Source organism: Chlamydotis macqueenii, chromosome 1, assembly GCF_036417535.1.
Source record: "Chlamydotis macqueenii isolate bChlMac1 chromosome 1, bChlMac1.mat, whole genome shotgun sequence".
NCBI lineage: Eukaryota > Metazoa > Chordata > Aves > Otidiformes > Otididae > Chlamydotis > Chlamydotis macqueenii.
Genome location: NC_141556.1, coordinates 64,443,404 through 64,464,722, shown reverse-complemented (window position 1 = coordinate 64,464,722; position 21,319 = coordinate 64,443,404). Strand labels below are relative to the sequence as shown.

Here is a 21,319-nt window from a genome sequence, read left to right as displayed (position 1 = left end):
TTCAGATACATAGAAACAAGGGTATTTCTGGCCCTTCTCCCATTTCTTTTCGATGGGCACTTTACTTCTAATTAAAAATGTTTACAGTGCAAAGTTAGTAACTTCTGTCTATGGACAAGTTTCTTTATGCACCATGTCTGCAGACTTAAAATAAACAAATCCCTTCTGTGATTTCATTAGAGTTATTTCAATTAGCAAAGAGGATTCACATGCACCCTTAGTGCATCATCATGCCACCAGGAACATTTCATTACTGCATCATCCTGACAAAGGAACAAGGGCTCAGTGCATCAACGTCAGCAGATTTCACACATATCAGTACTACCTTCATTAAAGTTGTCATCGGTCGAGATGTGGGTCAAGGGAGACTGGGGTCGAGAGTCCCCACAGAGGGAGTAGCTGTGTTCTGCTTGGATGAGGGGTGCTGGGGACGCTGGAGACAGTTCCACCTCCATTATTTCATTCTTCTCGGACAAGAAGGGATCATTCAAGAGCTGGCCTAGGACATCTGGCGAAAACTCATCCAGGAACTCTGTGAAGTGCTGCAGAGATAAAAGCAGGGGAAAAAGTTTATCTCCTTGCCTGTCTGTCATGCCAATAACTGGAACACACTGATCAGAACAATTCCAGCATCTTCACCAGGCACCCGTGCCAGTCAGCAGCTGGATCTACCAGCCCTGCCTAATGACCCTCTCTTATTTCAAGCCAAAGAGCTACAGCTAGAACAAAAGTTCTCTCAGAGGCATACAGTACAACAGAAGAGCCTGTTATTAACTTGCAACAAAAACACAAAATAGAATCATGGCAGTCATGTCCTGAAGCATCCTCCTTCCTCGACTCGTTCAATGGTACTCACTGGAGTACTCCACCAAAAATGGGAAAGCACATTTCACCCCGACAGCGTGAAAGATCCTGCAGGATTTATCACCAGAATACTTTGTGTGTGGAACAGAATACATTGAGTTAATGTTCACTGAAGCAGAAGAAAAAAAAAGGAAACACTCAGACAGACTCCGACACCACATATGACTATTTTAGCTGTGCAGAACATACAGTACGCTCTAGGAAACCGGGTCCATGCATGTCCCCAGCCAAGCAATTAACACATTTGCTATGAAATGGTGGCTGGTTTATGTATCTATTTCAGAAGCTGCATCCCATCTAGGACTAGAGCCCATATCCAGCTTCTAGGCCCCACAGCTAGAGCTCCTGACAGCCAGTACTAATTACTACTTCATCTGTTACACTAAATGCATTACACTGACAGCACATGTTATGGTTGTATAGCAAGATAACTTTGTTTCATATTCAAAATGAGCACAAACCAGATCTTGCAATCTACTTCCTTGAGATTCCAATGCAGCTCCCATCAATAGCCAAAAACGCTTCTTGGTTTTGTTTCCAATGTCAGAAGACTACATCTTTGACAGACCAAGAAACCGCACTGCAAGAAATCACTCCTGCTCATCTCATTCACACAAAGAATTCTATTTTTGTACAAAAATATTTGTACAATGAATTCTAATGAGCTTTTCCAAACAATCAGGCATTATCTACTATCTTATATAGGGGTCTTTGTCGACTGGGGCATGATCCCACAAAAGTCTAAGTCTGACTTGCTCTGTTATTGCAAGCAGTATTGATCTTGGCTCTTCGTCTTGCTCTCTCCTGCAGAAACAAACACTGAAATTCATGATTCTGCTACCTGTAGGCTAAATTAAGAATTAAACAAGTCAATATTGTATAAATCCATGAGGAAGGCGGTGTGCTCACACCCCCATGCAGGGACATTTCACAGTTCCAGGAGGTCTTGTGGCCATGAAGCCTGATACTCGAAAACACTGAGCACAGCTGGCTCTCACAGAGTCCCCTGGAAGTTCGAGTGTCTCTTCCAAGATGCTCACGAATACTAACTGTGCCTCCTTTCAAAATTAATAAGGCTTCAGTCAATTCTGACTGACACTGAGAAAAATATTTACTAAACATAAGGCAATAAACAAAGGACCACAGTTACTATGCTGGAATAGCAAGCTAGTGAAAGTAAAGCCTTTACAAATGGCAAAACAGGTTTGTAGCCTCATATTTACTTGCCGAAAATGATAACACTACCAAACACTCACATGACTCAGTAAAAGGGTCATGACCACCTTGGAAAGCCTTGTTTATTTTAATTTTGACACCGAAGGACTCAACTAGCACTTCACATCCATCTGCCTCCCAACATCTGCAAGGATAAAAATATAAACTACAGATCTGCATTATGCAAAGAAGAAAAAGGATGCTCAAGACTAGTTGAACACCCTGGTGCATCAATAAAGACACTGAGTAAAACAGAGTAAGTAGCCATTACAGTGTAAACAAGGGACAGAAATGCTTCCCAATCACAACAGAAGACAAGGATGAACTTACAAAAAAGCAGTGCCTTTCTTAGGGACACACACTTATTTTCATTTGGGCTAATGGAGAGAGTCAATTATATTTGTTTGGATATTTTCCTAAAGCTGGCTAAAACATTTCCCTCTTTCTAATTCATGCATGCATTGTTCTGACTGATGACTAGCAGATGCTGAAATAGGGTTGCTACAATATTTGTACCCTGGTTTCTACACACAGCTACTTTATTACCAACGTCATCCAATTTGAGGATGTTATCCTTGAAAACACCATACCTAAGAGTTGACTAAGTTTGACGCTATTTAGATGTTCTAATTTAACAGACGCAACTGAAAGACAAAATGACCACAGGCTACTTGGCTATTTCAGGCAAATTCACAAATAAAGCTATTAGCCTTCTCTGTACTACTGCTGTGATATGGAAGAAATTCATATCAAATGTTATTTTACTTCTTCCATTGGATTAAAGTTAGATTTTTTTTTTTTTCTCCTCCTCTGAATGGGGAATTTTCCTAAATCCGTTTCAGGAAAAGCAAAGAAGGAAACAACCATTCAACTTCCCAAAACCAGAGAAAAAAAGGACCTTGGGGTGGATGTTCAACATCTGTGCTTTGTCCTTTTGATATGCAGCTGCAAAGCAGCAAGCTGTGAGGAAGAAAAGTACCTACATTTACAACAGAATTGTCTGATAGCAAATAAACGGTCAATCAGTTTTTAAAATGAGTCTCTAGTTTCATTATAATTTTTAATCTTACTTTTAATGGTCTGTGATGTAACTTTCAATACCGGTCAGAGAAGCCTCAAACTATTGCCACAGGCAAGACTGCACAGCTACTGAACTCAGGGAACAGGCAATTTTAGGCATCTGGATTTCTCCTCAGTCAGTGATTACAAAAACCACCACCACTTGATTTGCAGGAATCTTTCATATATTATACACATCTCTACTACAGTGAATGCCTAAAGCTAGCTCACTTGGAATTTTTTTTTTTTCTTCTTAAGCAAACTATTAAAAGTGGCTCCATTTGCCCAGTGAATTAAAAAAAAACAAAGGCATCTGAGCAGCAGCTACAGCAGAAACCATCCAGGAGCAGTTACTCCTCCAGCTCCTCAAAACTCCCACTAACACCTAAGCTGCTCCCCTCTGTCTTTTCAAAGCATGTTCTGCCCTCCCTAACTCTCCTCCTCCTCCTGTCCATGTTCCCTTCTCTGCTTCTGAACACCTTCATGGTCATCAGCCCCTTCCAGAGCTGGAAAGCCACAGAATAACCCACAATTCTGATATGGCAGCAACCACCCCTGCACTCAGGAACAGGAAGAGGCAATTTAGGAAGGAAACTGAGAATCTTATGCCTACAACCTGAATATATATTTGCTTGGAAAAGAAAGAAATTCTTTGTCTGTGGCTTTCAGCTTGGCGTCTTTGACCCAGAGAGTTCACCTTACAAAAACAAAATAAAACAAAAACACCAAAACCAAAACAACAGAGAAAAGAGCACTTGCATTGAAAATGTGCCTTTTTTTCTTCTTTTCTTTTTTTTTGTTTGTTTGTTTGTTTTTAATACCTCTGTAGACAGGTCCATTGCCAGCTTCCTGCTGTCCTCATACCCCACTGGCAGCCACAGCACTGATTGCAGACATGTGCTGGTACAAGGAGTCTGCCTGAATTATTCAACTATTTTCTCTACATAGTAAAGAGATGTGTGCAGCTGGGATTTTAATCCTCTGTAGAAAGTCACGCATTTAGGACAGATGTAACCTTATCTTCTGCTTCACCTTTCCCCAGAACACCGAAAAGACAAACAAAACAGCAGCGCTCCTGTTTACAGAGCGACAGTAAGTTGCAGCCCCACAGAATTTCACCCCCAATCTGGTCGGACATTTGCTCCTGCCTATAACCCGGGTGCTTTTGGGGAACACAAAACACCTACAGCCATCACCCCACGGTAAGCAAACACAGGAGAGCTCTTATATCTGGGCTCACAGCGGATTTTGGACAGCTCTTCGAAAGTAGTATTTGGCTGCAGACCAGCTGGCTGTGGGCTGCAGCTCTCCACAGCATCTGCCTGTTCCTGCCAGACAAAGGCCCTTTTCTCCAGCTTTGCCTAAGGGACGAGGTTTTTTTTCTTTCTTGTCTGATGAAATGAGCATCTCTGAAATAAAAAAAAAGGGACTCAGGTTTTGCTAGGTGCATGGCAGTGTGCTGACTCCTCCACCAGATGACCTGAAGCCAGAAAAGAGCAGCACTAGCACCAGTTGTCTAGAGATGCCACGTTATCACAACTAAAAATGAAACAGTCATGTTCAGAAAACTGGCTTTCTAAGAACTCACTAAAAAAGGAATGAAGAGGAATCAAGAGCACCCAGTGACACCTCAGAACTATATATAAATTATTAAATAAGTGACAGGCTTTTGCTGAGCCTGCAAAATGCACTGCGTCAGCTCCAAGTCCCACACACCGACTGTGCCGGCACAATCCACCCTCTCCAGCAGAGACACTCCAGAGGGGAGCTGCAGCGGCAGCACCCCGGCACCGGCACCCTGCTTCTAAGCCAGGTGCTGCAAAGCAAGCTCTGCTCTCCAAGCAGTCCAGAGCAAGCCAGCCTACACGCAACGTGCCGGGGTGAGAACCACCCACGAATTCGAGATACTCCCCTCCTGGGAGTTAAAGGCTCCCTCATGGCTTGCCCTGAGGTCTCCCCATCCTGGAGGGATCAAGCCCCCCTTCACAAAAGGAACTGCCCAGGTGGAAGCATCCCATCTACCCAGCAGGCACTCAAGGGATAAACATGATGCCCACTATCTGTAGGTACAAAACTGCCTGATGTTTATCTCTTGTAAGGCTTGAGCAGCAATAATGGGGAAGGGCAAGGATTGCTTTTGTAACAAAGGAATCAGAGTCCCTGTAATCTCCAAGACAGTGCTTCTGGAGAAGATGAGGAAAGAGGGAAGAAAGGGGAGACTACAAACCAGCCCCCATCTGTGGGGAAGTAAATATGCACCACAGGCATGAATTTGCCCCCACCTTTCCCCCCACAATTTTCTCTTACATTAAGAAAACAGAGAGGAAAGGGAATAATTTTTTCAGCAGCTCTTTTGTGGTTTGCATAAACAAAGGTGCGTAGGAGATAAAACACAAAATATCACAAAAGACAGCAGCATTTCTAGTTAATAGCATCAAGCAGATCAAGAAGTGTGGCTACATGGAGATACCATCTCCCCTTCAAGGAACCAAGCACACAATTCAGACATCTGGCAGCTGCTTATACAGTAGCTGAGGATGTCTGAGTAGGAGTCACAGCTGCTAACAAAAGGCTTCAAGCTCTGAGGCATCCAGGCAAGGCATCAGTTGTTAAAGATGGCACATACAAGATGGTCAGCTTTCATGGGTTGAACTCTAGACTCAACTGCATGGCAAGAGCTGTCGAAGGCATCACACACCTCGCTATCAGCTGTCGGGGTTTGCAAGTGCAGCATCTACTCATAGAAGCTTGGAGCGGAGACTCACCCTTTCTAGCTAACGAAGAACTGTGCCTAGAAATGCTGCTCATGGAGGACTGCACACACGAGCCTATCAGTGATGACAGCGCAGCTGAGAAGTCCATGACTTTCTGCACGCCCAGCCTCAAGGTTAAACCCTAAAGCACAGGGTAAAAATCTTCCTTAACACAGGTTTCTTCCCAGATATGTCACTGGTGGTGCTTCTGACTTTCCATTGGCAGTTCACCAGCAATGGACTGGAGGTGCCAGTGTGTACCTGCTTCCAACAACCAAGACCGTTCTCAGTGCGCACTGGCACTTGGGCATTAGTTAATTTTCACAGAGACTCAAACAAATCCTGCAGACTTGCAGGTACATCACTTCTCTCAACTTCTTCCCTTTCTACAAATCCATGCTTGCAGCAGAGAAACTGCCCACCACTCACTCTTCTCCAAAGTCAGCCACAACTTGTATCACATGGTATTAATCCTTGTCACCTTTGAGAAGAGCTACCAATAGAGCCTCTGTAGCCTCACCTCCACGATCCACTCACATAGGCCCTGCAGGGAACAAAAAAGCTCATCTACTGGCATAGGATGTGTTGATACATCACTGTTATGCGGCACAGATCCAAGCTCCTGCTGCATTGCTCTTACAAGAATGAGAAATGAAGGACAGCCTGGCAGCAATACAGTATTTTTCCGTAAGAGTGATTCCAAAGATGGGGGCTGAAAGACAGACAAGACCAACCCCAAAGAGTCATTCACCAACATCCCCACATGGAGAAAGAGTGGAAGGGCAGAAGGCTGCACCCTATATAGTTTGATATACCAGGGTGCTTACCTTTGGTATGCATCAATTTGGGTGAGGGGGAGCCAACTCTATTTGGCAGTGAATATATGAAAAAAAATAATGCAACCACACCTGAAATGGCTGAAATCTGATTTGCCAAGAGACCCCTTGGATAGACCACAGTATTGAGTGCGTGACTTTTGGCACATCTAACTGCTTACTTTTAAACGGGACACAGAGATCCTCCCTTCAGCTTGAAGAAGGGCCAAAATAGCTGGAAGAGCTTTCTGATGGCAGGAAAAAAAAGTCTTAGATGTAGCCATAGCAGAGAACAGAGAGACTGAGGACTGTAAACAGTCCTCCAAGTCACGTTTAAAACGTGCTGATAACACAGCAGAGATTTACACTGCCTTGGCTTGGGTACCTGCCAAGGGCAAACGGAGGGAACCTCAGATTTCTAGGTGTTTGTATTCTACAGCATAAAAACCAAATTCAAGACCCAGAGAAAGAGTTGCTCAATTATTGTACTCTACTACAAAATTCTTTACCGTCTGGTCATTAACTATACTGAAATTACCTCATTTGAGGGAGGATATGAAGAGTAACAGGAATCTGGTATTTGAAAACAGAAAAGAGCTCCACCATAACAGCAAATACGATCAGTTGGAGTCTCACAGCAGCAATTAGTCATTTCAAGCATTAAAAAAAAAAAAAATAGTAATTTGGACTGATTTAAAAAAATCCACTAGGCGAATAACATTCAGATTGCGTCATCAGCAAAACAAATGCCAGGAAATTCAGAGCTAATAGATTTACATGGTAATGAAATCCGCACATCTTCCCAACTTGCTCAGGTTACACAGTTGGAAATGCTGAAGTTCATGCTGAGCAAATCTTATAATCCACTCCATTATGCACACATGCATGCACACACTTCCATTGCAAACACTCAAGTATTTCCAACCCACACCTAGCAAAGAAAAGATGTATTTAACTAATCAGGGAGATTTTTCAAAAAACATGTTTACTCCTTTGCCATTCCTTCTTCCAAAATATTCTTTCACTTTCCTTAACACCCCACCTCCCCCCAAAAAAAGTATTTTGGATTTAAAAAGAGAATTAAAAATAAAATTCTGTAACAACTAGGACTAAATATGAGTTGAAAGAAAAAAAAAAAAAAGAAGAAACAAAAGGCACCCTTGTGAAGTTGAGGCAAGGGTAAGAAACAACCTTGAAGTTCAGTCTCTTAAGCCCACTGTCTGCAAGCACAGAAAAGGATGCTATTGCTTACTCCTAGCCCAGGCCTCTTGGGAGTCAAACAAAATAGGAAAATCCTTCTCACGTTCCCCTGCCCTTCCCCCAGTGCACACTACTCAGATCCAGTCTAACTTTTCAATAGGCTGGGCGCATGTTTTGCTATTTCCCACCCACTCCCCAAAAGAGCCAAAGTCAGAGAGGAGTGAGTCACGGGGGCCAGAGCTCCAGAGCAGTGAGTCAGTCAGTCAACACGGCTCCCCCCATCTGGGTCTCTGGCTGACACCTCAAAACACATTATTAATTTTGTGTTGCAAGCAAGCGTCTGGATTATGCTCTCAGGTCAGATGCATTCATTCTTTTGTCTCAGCTACTTTTTTTTTCCCCCCCTTGTTTTTTTTTTTGCCTCTTACACCAAGCTCACTGGTATGCACTTCATTTGTCTCGTAAGTCAGCTCTGGGGCTGGCAGTTTGAGCAGCAGAACCACAGAAAACTGAAGCTCTCCATCACTTCTCACCATGTCCTTCTCTCCACTGGTGAGCAGCAGGGTCACAATTCTTTACCACCAGTGACTGCAGAGGCTGCAAGACAAGCCTGACTGGCAGGTCAGCGTTTCACAAGCCTCCAAACCACCACAAGTAGGGGCAAACTTCTCCCCACCACCTCCAGTTAGCGTGACTCACCCTAGACAGAGAGGGGAGCTCTGCTTCCAAAATCTAGTCATTGGTGTCTGATGATTTTTGGCACCAGGCAAGATACTTAGAGATTAGTTTTACAACCTAGCAAAGAAAGAAATAGATGCAGTTGTTTTGTTGTTGGTTTTTTTGTTTGTTTGTTTTGTTTTGTTTTTCCCTCAGCCAAGCTGGAGGCATGCTATGCCACTCAAGAATATTTGCTGTGAGATAAAACTAACCTGCTGGGTTCCGCCCCAGGTACACCTACAGGCTCTTTGGAAGGAACTTGCACTTACCGCAAGTTTTACATCTAATCAATGTCTTCTGGGCAACTACCCAGTGTTTAGCCAAAAACAAGCAGTGAAAGGAAGTTTTTAGACAAGTTGAAACCTTTGTGCACAAATTTTACAATTCACTGGTGGGCTTTTATGGTCTTGTTTGCTGCCCGAGAGCTCAGCAGCAGGGATAACACATTTTGTTGTTGCACAGCTGGTTTAACTTATTGCCACTTTTGAAAGAAAACAGTTACTCCAGTTTCTTCTTGAATGCATGCAGATAGATCTTAACAACGTAGCAACGTTTCACAACATTTCCGCACACCGCACTTAGTTTCATTTATTATCTTCCCTCACAACAGAAATGAGAGGGGAGGAAAGCAAAGAAAATTAATCTCAGTCCTCATGTAACAGCATCTCTTATCGAAGGACATCAATAAGCCCTTTGTAAAGGGTACAGAATCCACTGTCTTTGACCCATTTTAGCGATCATGGAATATGTCAAGTTGGAAGGAATAAGGATCATCAAGTCCAGCTCCCAGATGACTTTACGGATGTAACAGGAAGAAGGAAAGGATAACTATGGGGAGAAGTCAGAAGTCACAGGGATTGCCCAGCTGACCTACACAGAGACAAAACCCTCTCCTTGAGGATGACTAGCACCATGCAGCTCAGGGACCGTTACTTAAAACAGAGATGCTGTAACCTGCCCTGCAGGCCAGTGGCAGCCCGCTCATCTGCTCACCCCGCAAGGTCTCATTACAGATTCCACATGTTAAGCAACATCTGAAGCTGCCAGCCTCTGCCTACAGGCACAACCTCCCAGAAACATAACCATCCCAGCGGGCACACTGTACCGGGATGCCATTAGGAGAGTCCAGCAAAATTGTAATTTCACATCTAGGTTCCCATTAGTGCAGAATGCTGATCCTCTCCAGCTCAGCTGTTTTGTTTTTAAAGTGTTCACAACAGCCTCCTCCATGAGGACCAAACCAGTATCTTTCAAAGGAGGATCTTAAATTAGTGTGAGCAGTGTAGGTAGGAAACAACAACTTCTGCTCTGTCAGAAGCGCTTGCTGCACATCCTGGCTTGCCTCTCCTGACTGACAGGACACTTGACATTTAAAATAAAAATCGCTATTTTCTTCTTCAACAACGTTATTTCTTTAATGGCTGCAAAGTTTAAATGTCACAGTTCCACGCTTCCAGGAGTGACTGTGCCTTCTTTTTCCTAATGCTGGCTGCAAACCTACACACTACTCATCAAAATTCAGCTCTTTAATTAAAGTTATCTGGTTATTATAAAATAAGTAAGGCTTTACTCTCAGTAATGGCAGCTTAAGGAGAGACTGGGAATTTTATTTCACTGAAGAGTTAGTAGGTTTTGTTTTACAGATTTATTTTTAGTACCAGGGAGGAGTGGAGTGGGTGGTTCTGCTGGGCTTTTTGTTTGTTTGTTTCTTTTTCAGAGTAGAACATGGAAGCTGAGGCTTGAAAAGAAAGGACACAAACTTAAGTCTCTAAATGTTTATTTAAACACTCTTAATTTTTGAAGAGTAGACTATCTCTTCACGTGCCTAAATGCAGACTCCGAGCTGATTACAGAAACTATGAATTAGCTTTTATAAAGGCTGCCTAATATTCATAGATATAATGGTTAAAACTGCAGATGGATGTAAAGTTTTAAAAACCACACCACACGCATATAACCCTCTCTTGAACTCAAGAGACAGGTACTTGAGCACAGGGCAGGGAGGAAAAAAAAAAAATAGAGTGGCTTTGCAAAACAAATGTGAAGAAATCCATAGGTCATATCACCTTACTCAGGAGATTAATTCTCCTGCCTGATTCAGAGCTCAAGGATCAGTAGCCTTTGGCTAGCAACGACCTTAGCTGCCACGAGTTTTAGACCCTGCCCGGCAAAACCGGCTGCCCCCTCTGTCATACAGATATCCACTATCAGGGCAGAAAGAGAAACAACACTGGCAGGACTTTGTGTTCAGTGCTGCTGTCACTGAGCGTTACACATTAAGTATCGCGCACTAAAAAAAAAAGTCAGTTTGATGTCAAATCCTGTTCCAGCATGTGATCTCGCCAAACAGAGGAACAAATTACTGCATTAAAGAACCTCTTTCCAGTAAGTCCTACACCTTGCTTTCAGTAAAAATACCCTGGGTTTTGATCTGACATCTCTCTCATCTTTCCCATAAACTTACACGAAGCCCGAACACTGTGGATGCATACAGAGCTGATAGTTTGCCAACAGCAGGTATAATCAAAGACTTCCCATCCCAAACTGCCAAACATTTCCAGCTTGTAACTTCACAACGCGCTTCATGTCAAACCACCTACTATCCCAGGAAGCTAAAGAAGAGCAGAGCAATAGTACTTGATGATGACAACACCAGGGAAGAACATCCCTACCTTGTACCTGAAGCCATGACACCAGAGTCACTTTGGATCAGCCAGCCCTGCCCAAACCCACCCCACAGCAAAAAGCTTTGCATTTTGAAGCTGCCTCCAGTGGTCCACTGTACCACGAGAAGGATACTTTAAGATGCCCATGTTGCACTTGTACGGCCTTAACTTTGCAGAAATTCACACTGAAATCATTTTGGCATCTCATTTTCTACATACCAGTACCTCCATCAGCACTGGTACTTTGGCACCCTCCCTCTGAGGAAAGATACATTTCATTTTATGTCACCACAAGAGTCATGGGGGTCACTTGATTTTTACTCGTGTCAAAGGCAGAATGGTTTGTTTTGAAGCTCTACTGAAAGCTGTAGAGAGAAAGGAAAGAAGTAGACAGGACGCAAACAAAATCAAATAAATATATGCTCCAAAGTATGCATAGCATTCGTCTAGACAAATTATTTTAAGACACCCCATACTTGAGAGCTGGTGTTCCAATTTCCTATGACAAGTCCTTTGTCACAGTGCCAGAAAACATTACTTCAGTCAACTTTATTAAAAAAAAAAAAAAAATAGGAGTTGTACTGGATTAAGGTTCAGGACCCAAAATAGCAGTAGATGGAAACACTGTATCCTAAGACCAGGTCTTAAACAAAAACAAAAAAATGAAGTTGTGCGCTTAGTTGTCCTCTATGCTTCTTTCCAGATATGCAGGGACTAGTGGAACAGCTTATTTAGTAACATGTGTGCTAGTGCTCTCCCCGCCATCAGCCCTCATAATACAAGGGAGACTTTCAAGCTGGGGTTGCCTTCACTTGCCTGTGCAGGTTCTTTCGCTAGCCCTCTCCCATTCAGAGCACCCTGTCCACCTCTACCTCCTTCTTTACCTTCCATTTCCCGACCTTTGCTCCCAAGCACGTGAAGGAGAGGCCTAAGATACTCAGCATCTTGCAGGATGTAGAGAAGATCAGCGGAATTGAGAAGGAAGCCGCAAGCTGCAGGCGAAGATCCTGGAGGAGCAGGGCCAAAAAAGCAAGGGAAAGCAACAGGAGGAGGAGGGAAAGTCACAGTGCTTAGGAAGGGATAAAATAAACCTACGACAGATAAGCAGCATATTAAGGTTGTGCAAGAACTTCCTCCATCCTCAGTTGTGTATTTTTGCAAAGCGTCACCAACTTTCGTGCCTTGCCGTTTAAAACTCCCCATTCTAAAGTGGTCATTCTCATGACTGCTATGGACTTAACCTAGTTTATTCTTCCCCGCCGAAAAGGCAGGTTCAAGAAGGCAAGGAGACTCTATAGGGGCAGGCACTAGATTCCTGCATCCCCAAATCAGCGAGATGGAGGCACGCTGACGTGGGAGCAGTGCCAGCATGCCATCAGGCAGCGCAGCCCTACCCTTCTACTGCAAGAAACATCTCCAGCCCATGCTCTGCAGTCCTAAAGAGATGCTCAAGCTCTTCAAGCTGTCCCCATAAAACAGAGGATCAAAAGAACCTGAGAGAAGGTCTTTAACCAAGAAAGCATCAATTGTGATGGTGAATCATTTGTGAACATTTTAGCACATGTCTAAAATCCAAAACCGCTGCCATCTCACCATGGCAGGTGAAGAGAAAGCCGTACTGGGCTTTACTTTAACAACCCTGCTTACCGTGGACACTTAGAAGTATTACGTATTTGGGCTAATGGAAGAAAGGGAAAAAAATAATGAGAATTAACATAAATCAGAACCTAGAAAACAAGAAAGAGTTAATTCTAAGAAAATACAATTCAGAGGGAAAAAAGATTGCTTCTGAGTTTGTCTGGACCGAGAAGAATGTTAATAATATATCAGGCCATCACTTGCCTGCAGGTGGGGGGAGCGAGGAAGACCAAAATGTTTAATTGAATATTCCTGGGAGGTGGTGGTTCTGAATTACTGCTCTTTATACGAGAACAGATGATACAGCCATCCCACAGGATGGTAATGAAATTATTTTCATTCCAATAATAACAGAAGAGAACATAAAAACAACAGCTACTCAAAGCTGGCCGTTTTAATTAGCAGATCTAGAAAACCTCCATCTGAAAAGTCTAAACAGCTTCTAAAGAGCTCTTGAACTATTTTTAGCATGAGACAATACTGATGTACTGTAAAAAATAATATGAAAATATTTAAGTGTAAACAAGCCAACAAAAGTAACAGCAAGTTAACCTACCTACTGTTCATTCCTGACAAAGTGAAGAACGCAGTTAGAGACCAAGAATAAAAGCGACAGAAATCCAATTTATGCTTATAATTCCACAATAACTGATAATCTAGCTTCTCAAATTTTATCTCTTTATGTAACATCATCACAAGCTCAATACATTTTGTCTCTTGTAAAGCAACTGACTTGGTGCTACACAAAATGAAGCCAGAGTGCTATGAAGTCAATAGGCCACCTTCAGTGTGACAAAGAAATAAAATCTCCAGATGTGAAAAACAAATCAGCTGATTGCACCACATGTTTTCAGTGGGTTCCCACAAGGATCGCTTCTTGGCTCCAGACTCTAATATTTTATCAATGTCCTGAGAGGAAAAGTCACCACCACTGAAGTTTGCAGATAATGCAGCATCAGCAGGAGTAGTGAGTAATAAAAAGGTCAGGTCACAAAACCAAAACATAGAGTACTTGTTAAGCAGCCCTTAACAAGTGATACCTTTTAAATAAAGCTGAAAGTAAAAATAAAGTAAAATAACATTAAAATAAACTTATTGCTGCAAACAGAAAGCCCCAAGTCATGCTTGGGTGATAATCAGAAGCAGAGATCTCAAAAACCACTTGGGACCTTGGGAGAGAGGTGGCTGAAGGAGCATCTGTGGGACAGGTACTGCAAGCACTGGGCACATGAAGGAGGGCCTGGGGAGGAATTACTGCAGAGATTACTTCAAATGCGAGAGACCTCTTGCTGCACTCCAGGTCAAGCCCTTCGGCCAGAGCATCGAGGTCTCATGCAGTCCCAGGAGCAGCCGAGTGCTGCGAACCCTCGCAGGGCTGTCCCATGCTGTGGGACCAGTGCTGAGCTCACACAGCCAAAGAACAGCAGGGACGTAATGGTACTGCAGAAATTTTGCCTTTTTTATTTATTTATGGGTTTGTTTTTTTTTTTTATTTGTACCTGTTCCTTAAATGAGGCGTCATATTTAAAATAAATCACCCTGTAAAGCTCAATCCCCAGCTACAGGTTATACTCATGCCAATCGCACAACCCACTGCACAAGTCTGTGTCCCCTGCAGAACCCAGAGTGAGATGGGTTGAGAACTTCAGAAGGCAGAGGGATGTGAAGCAGAAATTCATTTTCTCCATGCTCATGGTGGACGCAGCTGCTACTGGCCACAGTCAGGCTCCAACCCTACACCTTGAAATGAAAAAAAAAAAAAAAAAAAAAGATCTTGAACAGCTGGAGATCAGAGAATCGCAAGAATCACTGCAGAGCTGGAAATCCTGCCTGAAAATAAAAGCAAATAGCAAAAGGAGAAAACAATGTATTCAACCTGTCAAAGAGGAAATGAATGCAGAACATGAGCTTTCAGTACCGAAACAGGGAATAAGAATTTAGAGAACAGCTCTACCAGCTTGCAGCTAAGTTTACAAGCTGAAGTCAGATCCATTCATTGTGGTTATAAAGGGACACAATACTAAAACAAGGGAGAACAATTGATCGTGAAGGAACAGAGTGAATTCTTCAATCCAAGCCATTCCTAACTGAAGACTGCAGGTTTCCCTACAAAGATATGCAGGAATTCAAAGAGGAAACAATCTGAAGAAGTTTTATAGCCCATGATTTACATAAGGCTAAACTAATCATAATTGTTTCCTTCGGCCTTCTTGCGGCAAAACAAGACTGTTTACTAGAGCGGCAGCATGTTCTGGAGAACCGACACAAATCCAGAGTTGAGAAACCTGCTGATGCTGCTTTGCATTCCTATATTCCAGATAACTCAATATCCTTATCGGGAAGGCAGCCGGGGAACACAGTTCAAGAACCTGGGTTTAAGACCAAAGGTTGTTCACATCAGACACAACCAACCAGCCCACAAGCAAGCTCCAAACACACCACTCTGTAAACTCCAAGTGGCTGGCATATCCTGCAGCAGTAGCCCATTGAAAGCCTTTTCCCTTCGTTTATTTTTAAGGCTGGGTTTTCAAGTCCTACCGCATGAGTGAGTCAGCTTTCCTCCCCACACCCAAGCGGGGCTGCAGACATCCCAGCACCGGCTGGGAGAGGGAGCTCCTACTGCTTGCCATTGCCCTGAGAGCTGCACCTCAATATAAAGCTGGAAGAGGATCACAAAGGAAAAATTCAGCAGGTTTGCATTGCACTTCGGAGTTTCTCAAAGAGACTGAAAACACAAACACCCAACAACACCCACACATGCAAACTATTCACTGTCCTTTTGATACTGAAGTGTTCCTCAGGAATGGAGGGGCAGCTGCAGTCATGCCAAAGCACAGACAAAAGCCTGCAACAAACTGTGAGGACTCACAAGCACATAGCATCATGATAATTTTCAGAGTCCACATTTAATTTGCAAACAAACGATACCCAATAGATGTCTGATTTCAGTGGTGATGGGAGATTCCCCAAGAGCCCAGGCGATGGAAATGCTGGGGTGTGCGGGGGAATTAAAAGGGAGCTTCCAAGTGGAGGGATTGACTTCAAAAGAAGCAATTTAGCATTTAATAATTACAAATTTCTTTTAAAACATCTACTAGTTAGCAAAGCTGCGCGTGTCTGGGCATCTCCTCTATGGCCTATCATCCTTTCTAAATGCTGAGTTTACAGCAGCAGAAGGCAGCCCACAGCAGCGTATCAGAGGTAAATTACTTTATTCTTACTTTAAACCTGAGAAAGCACAAACACAAGCATGCAATATGCTCCATTCAAACATATACAGAGAACAAGGTAATTTGGGCTCTTATTCTACATTAGAAAAAAGCTTCCTTTTCTTTTTAGTTTAATAAAGAAAAACATTAAAAGCAAACAGCTCACAAATAGGAAGGAGAGGGAGCATTTAAAGAAAAGGAGGAGTTTCATCCCATTTTAAAGATTAATTACAAGATTAATCCCACCAGGCAACACAAGTTTCTGGCGCTAAAGCAGAAAGGCGCACTAGCCAACGCCTCCAGCCAACACACACACACGCACCCCTGCACAGCATCTTCCCAGTCCACATCCCTCAAACGCTAATGCACAAACAAAGCCGCTTTCACATGCAGCACTGCAGTTTAATTAATTGGATATATTGAGCGAGTGTGCTGTGCAGCGTGGAAGACTACTCTCCCAAGACTGCCAAAAAAGCCTGCCAGCATCCCAGGGATAGAGACAGGCGGAGGGAAGTTTCAGACATTGCATAAGCACAGGCACACGTAATCACTCATTCACGCTCTCCTGGCCAACACTAGCTCAGACCCCTGCGAGCCATAGCCAAGATCTACCCCAGCTGTTCAGAGGCAACGGGGTGCTTGGTGAGCCAGCGGAGAAGGGAGGGAGAGGCCCAGCCTGGGTGTGTGTGCGGGGAAGGACATGGGGCCTGCTCATGGACGCCTGTCCCAGCACCGAGCTAGCGTGAGCCCTGAGCCTCAAGCAGGGCCCAGAGGCCCCTGCTTGTGTAACTGCCACTCCAGAGCTTAAAAGAAGGAAGGAAAAAAAAAAAGTGTGTTTTTTCCAGGCTCTGTCAACATTGCTGTAAGGAAAGAAACACAGCCCTGTGGTTAGATGGACAGTCAGAAGCCAATTGCACTGCGTGCTGTCCCACACCACCTCAGTGGGCCCGGGCCTCTTGTCCCCTGGCACAAATGTGCCCTTCGCCTGTTTCCTCATGCCTAAGGGCAGTAACTAAGCGATACTCTCCTGTCACGAGGGATTTCAAGGGTAACGGTGTGCAAGATTGCATCACATTCAATGCCGAGATTATCGAGATCATAAAAATTCCAAAGAGAGCTGGGACGTAGAGGGAGCCCCTTGTCACAGGGCATGGTGCTGGATGCCACGCTGAGGCCTGGAGGGAGGGACCCACACAGCCACTTCAGGCTTTGAGGGCTATTGAGAGGTAGAGAGTAAACTCAGGAACTCAGAAAGCACAATTTGCATTCAGATTTCAGGTATCACGATTTCTTCTGTGGTGCGCGGCCAAGCAAACCCCTGGTTGCCAAGCACCAAGCCAGCACAGCCCCCCCACATTACACAGCCCAAGCAGAGAGCACCTGAGCAGGGGAAAAACAGTCTCTCAGAGGTAAGAGAGTCTGTTTGGTTCTAGGGAAACACAGGTACGTAGCCAGAAGAATAGTTGGGGGAACGTTGTACCGCTTATCAGCAATGCGTAACTCCAGAGCCAGTTAAGGCTATATATATATATATATATATACACAGAGATGTATATGTGTGTGTTTTTCTGTATTAAATATAGCTCAGTTTTTAACACAGCGCCGTTGGCTGCGGAACAGTTCGGATGAGCATCTGCTACAGACCATCTGGACTGAGAGGGAGGAGAGCAAAACGCTATGGGACTCTTCAGGAATTTGAAACTTGCAGCGGATTTTACACAGAAAACTGTTGCATAAGGTACACCAACAGATGTGCGATATCAGGAAGGTTCTTTAACCAAATGAAGAAGAAGAAAAAAGAAAAAAAAAAAAAAAAGACAGAGGAAAAAGTGATCCTGAAACTGCTGCTTCTTGCAGGGGCTGGAGTTGGCTGCAGGCGACGGTACTGACCTCATGCCACTGAAACTCAGCATCATTAAAAGAAACAAAACCAAGTTCTCAGGACATGCACCAGTATGGGAGAAGATCTAGCCTTGGGCTTATGTTGCCCCAATGATCTGAAAGTGGTACTTCATATTCAGTGGGTTACCATGGAATATCTCAAGCTTCCATCAAAAAATAAAAGTTCGAAAAAACCACAGTGAGTTTTTATTCATTAAATTAACATACAAGAACAAATGCTTCATATGTAAAGCACTGACCTCCTTCCGACTAAGATCATAGAATCATAGAACAGTTTGGGTTGGAAGGGACCTTTTAAAGGTCATCTAGTCCAACCCCCTTCAAGGAGCAGGGACAGTGAAGATGACTTCACATTCATAATGTATGTGCACACATGGAGATACTATCAGTATTCTTCTCTAAAAACCACAGCAAAATTCTCTGAACTAGAAGAATTTACAAGTTAAGGCTCACAATTACCACATCTTATGAATAATCAATACAAAGCCTCAGACATTCCAAAACTAAAATAATCAGTTTTTCAGAATTGCTGAGCACCTTCTCCTCTATTTTTTTTCCCCCGGAAGATCTGCAAAGGGTAACAAAGGAAACTAAAGAACACAAAGTAAGCTGAAGTTTGCAGAGCCCACAAACTTCCCTAGAAAACTGTTTGGTGTGCAAAAACAAGGGATTTAAAATGACTGCTCTGATTGTACCAACAAGTTGCAGTTCCAGATGGCTCAGGAAGATCTGGACTTCAGCAAAAGTCAAAATGAGAATGGCTGGCACTAATGCCAAATAGGAACTCAGCATTTCTTGCACTTCTGTAGGCTGAATTGTACTTGTTCTGTAATGGTAGCAATTTGATAGCATGCACACACTGGGAACTCAAGCACAGAACAATATGGAGAATCGTAGAATAGTGCGGGTTGGAAGGGACCTTTAAAGGTCATCTAGTCCAATCCCTCTGCAAGGAGCAGGGACACCTTCAACTAGATCAGGTTGCTCAGAGCCCCATCCAGCCTGACCTTGAATGTTTCCAGGGATAGGGAATCTACTTATACATATTACATATGATTATTAAATAATATAATATACTATTACAAAAGAGAAATAACATCTCTTTTTGAAAGAGCAGCTGTCCATGTTTTTCCCACTACCAGTCATCTTTATTTTTTCAATATGGCAATAAAAAAATATCTAATAACACTTCAAAAGGTCCTGTAGGGTAACATTTTGTAAAAGGAGCCCATAAGACCATTTTACAGAAGGACCTAATAGTTCTGTTCCACAAAATGATCCAGTTACATAAGGCTCCGGTTAGAGCTTTACAGGGACAGCCAGCCACACTCAGAAAAGCCTGCAAACAGATGGAGATAATAGAAGTTTAAATGGCCCATCCAGCTTTCAGTATAACCACCGTATGTGGTATTTTATCAGTCGCCAGGCGAGTGGGAGAGGGGGGAGGGAGTAGAAGAGATCAATCTCCCCACACTGTTTACATCGTGCCAATCTCTGGCTCATGTAGCAGCAGTTAAAACTATTCCCCTTTTGAGAGGATTTGTTAAGTCAGTCAGGAAAGGTCAGGACAGAACATGGAAATAGAATTAGACCAGATGCCCATGCTAATAGTAATTCAAACTGCATATTCCCCACTTAAAATGAAAATATTAAATAAAAGCAGTGACAATCTGATACGCTTCTAAAAGTTTAGTGCTCTAGCCATTTTTATTTAAGCAGATGATTTGTCTGGTCCTGATGCAACCCATTTTTCAAAGTTCAAGGAGGGAATAGAGATACATGTTAAGAAGCAGCCTTTTTAATGTGTAGAAATTTGTATTCATAGCTTTTTCTTTGGTAAGACAGAGGTCATACACAGAGAGCTGTTAACTGCAGTAACTTTTCATACCATACTTTTCATACAACATTATAAATAAAGCTTCCTATTATTAGACAACACCGCTACCATACACCTCCAAGAGGAAAAACCAGACCAATAATAAGCAAACTGGCTATAGACCCGACCAGAGTGAAATCTCTCATCGCTAAGGGATGCCCAGGCACATATTCAGATGCTCTCCTGGTACACTCTGAAGTTGGTGTTTTGTTTAGGGAAGAAATCAAGCAACTAAGGAGGACTACAGAGAAGCTCTCTGACAGAACTTAAGAGGAACCACAGGACTGAGCGGCGTCCCTCAGGGGTCCGTGCTGGGCCCGGCCCTGTTCAACATCTTTGTCGGCGACATGGACAGTGGGATAGAGTGCACCCTCAGCAAGTTCGCCGACGACATCAAGTTGTGTGGTGCCGTCGACACGCTGGAAGGGAGGGAAGCCATCCAGAGGGACCTTGACAGGCTGGAGAGGTGGGCCCGTGCCAACCTCATGAAGTTCAACCAGGCCAAGTGCAAGGTCCTGCACCTGGGTCATGGCAATCCCAGGCACAAATACAGGCTGGGCGGGGAATGGATTGAGAGCAGCCCTGAGGAGAAGGACTTGGGAGTGCTGGTGGATGAGAAGCTCAACATGAGCAGGCAATGCGCCCTTGCGGCCCAGAAGGCCAACCGCATCCTGGGTTGCATCAAGAGGAGCAGGTCGAGGGAGGTGATTCTCCCCCTCTACTGTGCCCTGGTGAGACCCCACCTGGAGTACTGTGTCCAGTTCTGGAGCCCCCAACACAAGAAGGACATGGACCAGTTGGAGAAGGTCCAGAGGAGGGCCATGAAGATGATAAAAGGGCTGGAGCACCTCTCTTATGAGGACAGGCTGAGAGAGTTGGGGCTGTTCAGCCTGCAGAAGAGGAGGCTCCGGGGAGACCTGATAGCGGTCTTCCAGTACCTCAAGGGGGCCTATAAGAAAGATGGGGAGAGGCTGTTTAGTATGGCCTGTTGCAATAGGACGAGGGGTAATGGTTTTAAAATAGAGGGGGATAGATTTAGATTAGAAATTAGGAAAAAATTTTTTACGATGAGAGTTATAGAACACTGGAGCAGGTTGCCCAGAAAGGTGGTGGAGGCCCCATCCCTGGAAACGTTCAAGGCCAGGCTGGATGAGGCTCTGAGCAACCTGATCTAGTCAGGGATGTCCCTGCTCCTTGCAGGGGGGTTGGACTAGATGACCTTTGAAGGTCCCTTCCAACCCTAACCATTCTATGATTCTATGACTGACCTGCTAAAGACTTCAGTGATGAGACAGGCAGAAAAGAGGTGCAAAGACACAACTGGGAAGCAGGAGAGGAATGCACACAGCTCCTCATTTTGCTTTTCAATGCTTAAATTCCCATGGCAATGACTCTTTTCTTATCC

General features: G+C 43.8%; 1 protein-coding gene across 2 annotated transcripts in view; it reads right to left on the bottom strand.

The window, feature by feature from the left end:
- The window catches only part of CREB3L2 (cAMP responsive element binding protein 3 like 2), an 85,527-nt gene that overhangs the window by 39,114 nt on the left and 25,094 nt on the right, over positions 1 to 21,319 (bottom strand). For both annotated transcript variants that reach the window (XM_086754956.1, XM_086754950.1), the window contains exon 2: positions 326 to 542. In XM_086754956.1, the coding sequence (XP_086611082.1) occupies positions 326 to 542 (217 nt within the window). The remainder of the gene's footprint in view (positions 1 to 325; positions 543 to 21,319) is intronic.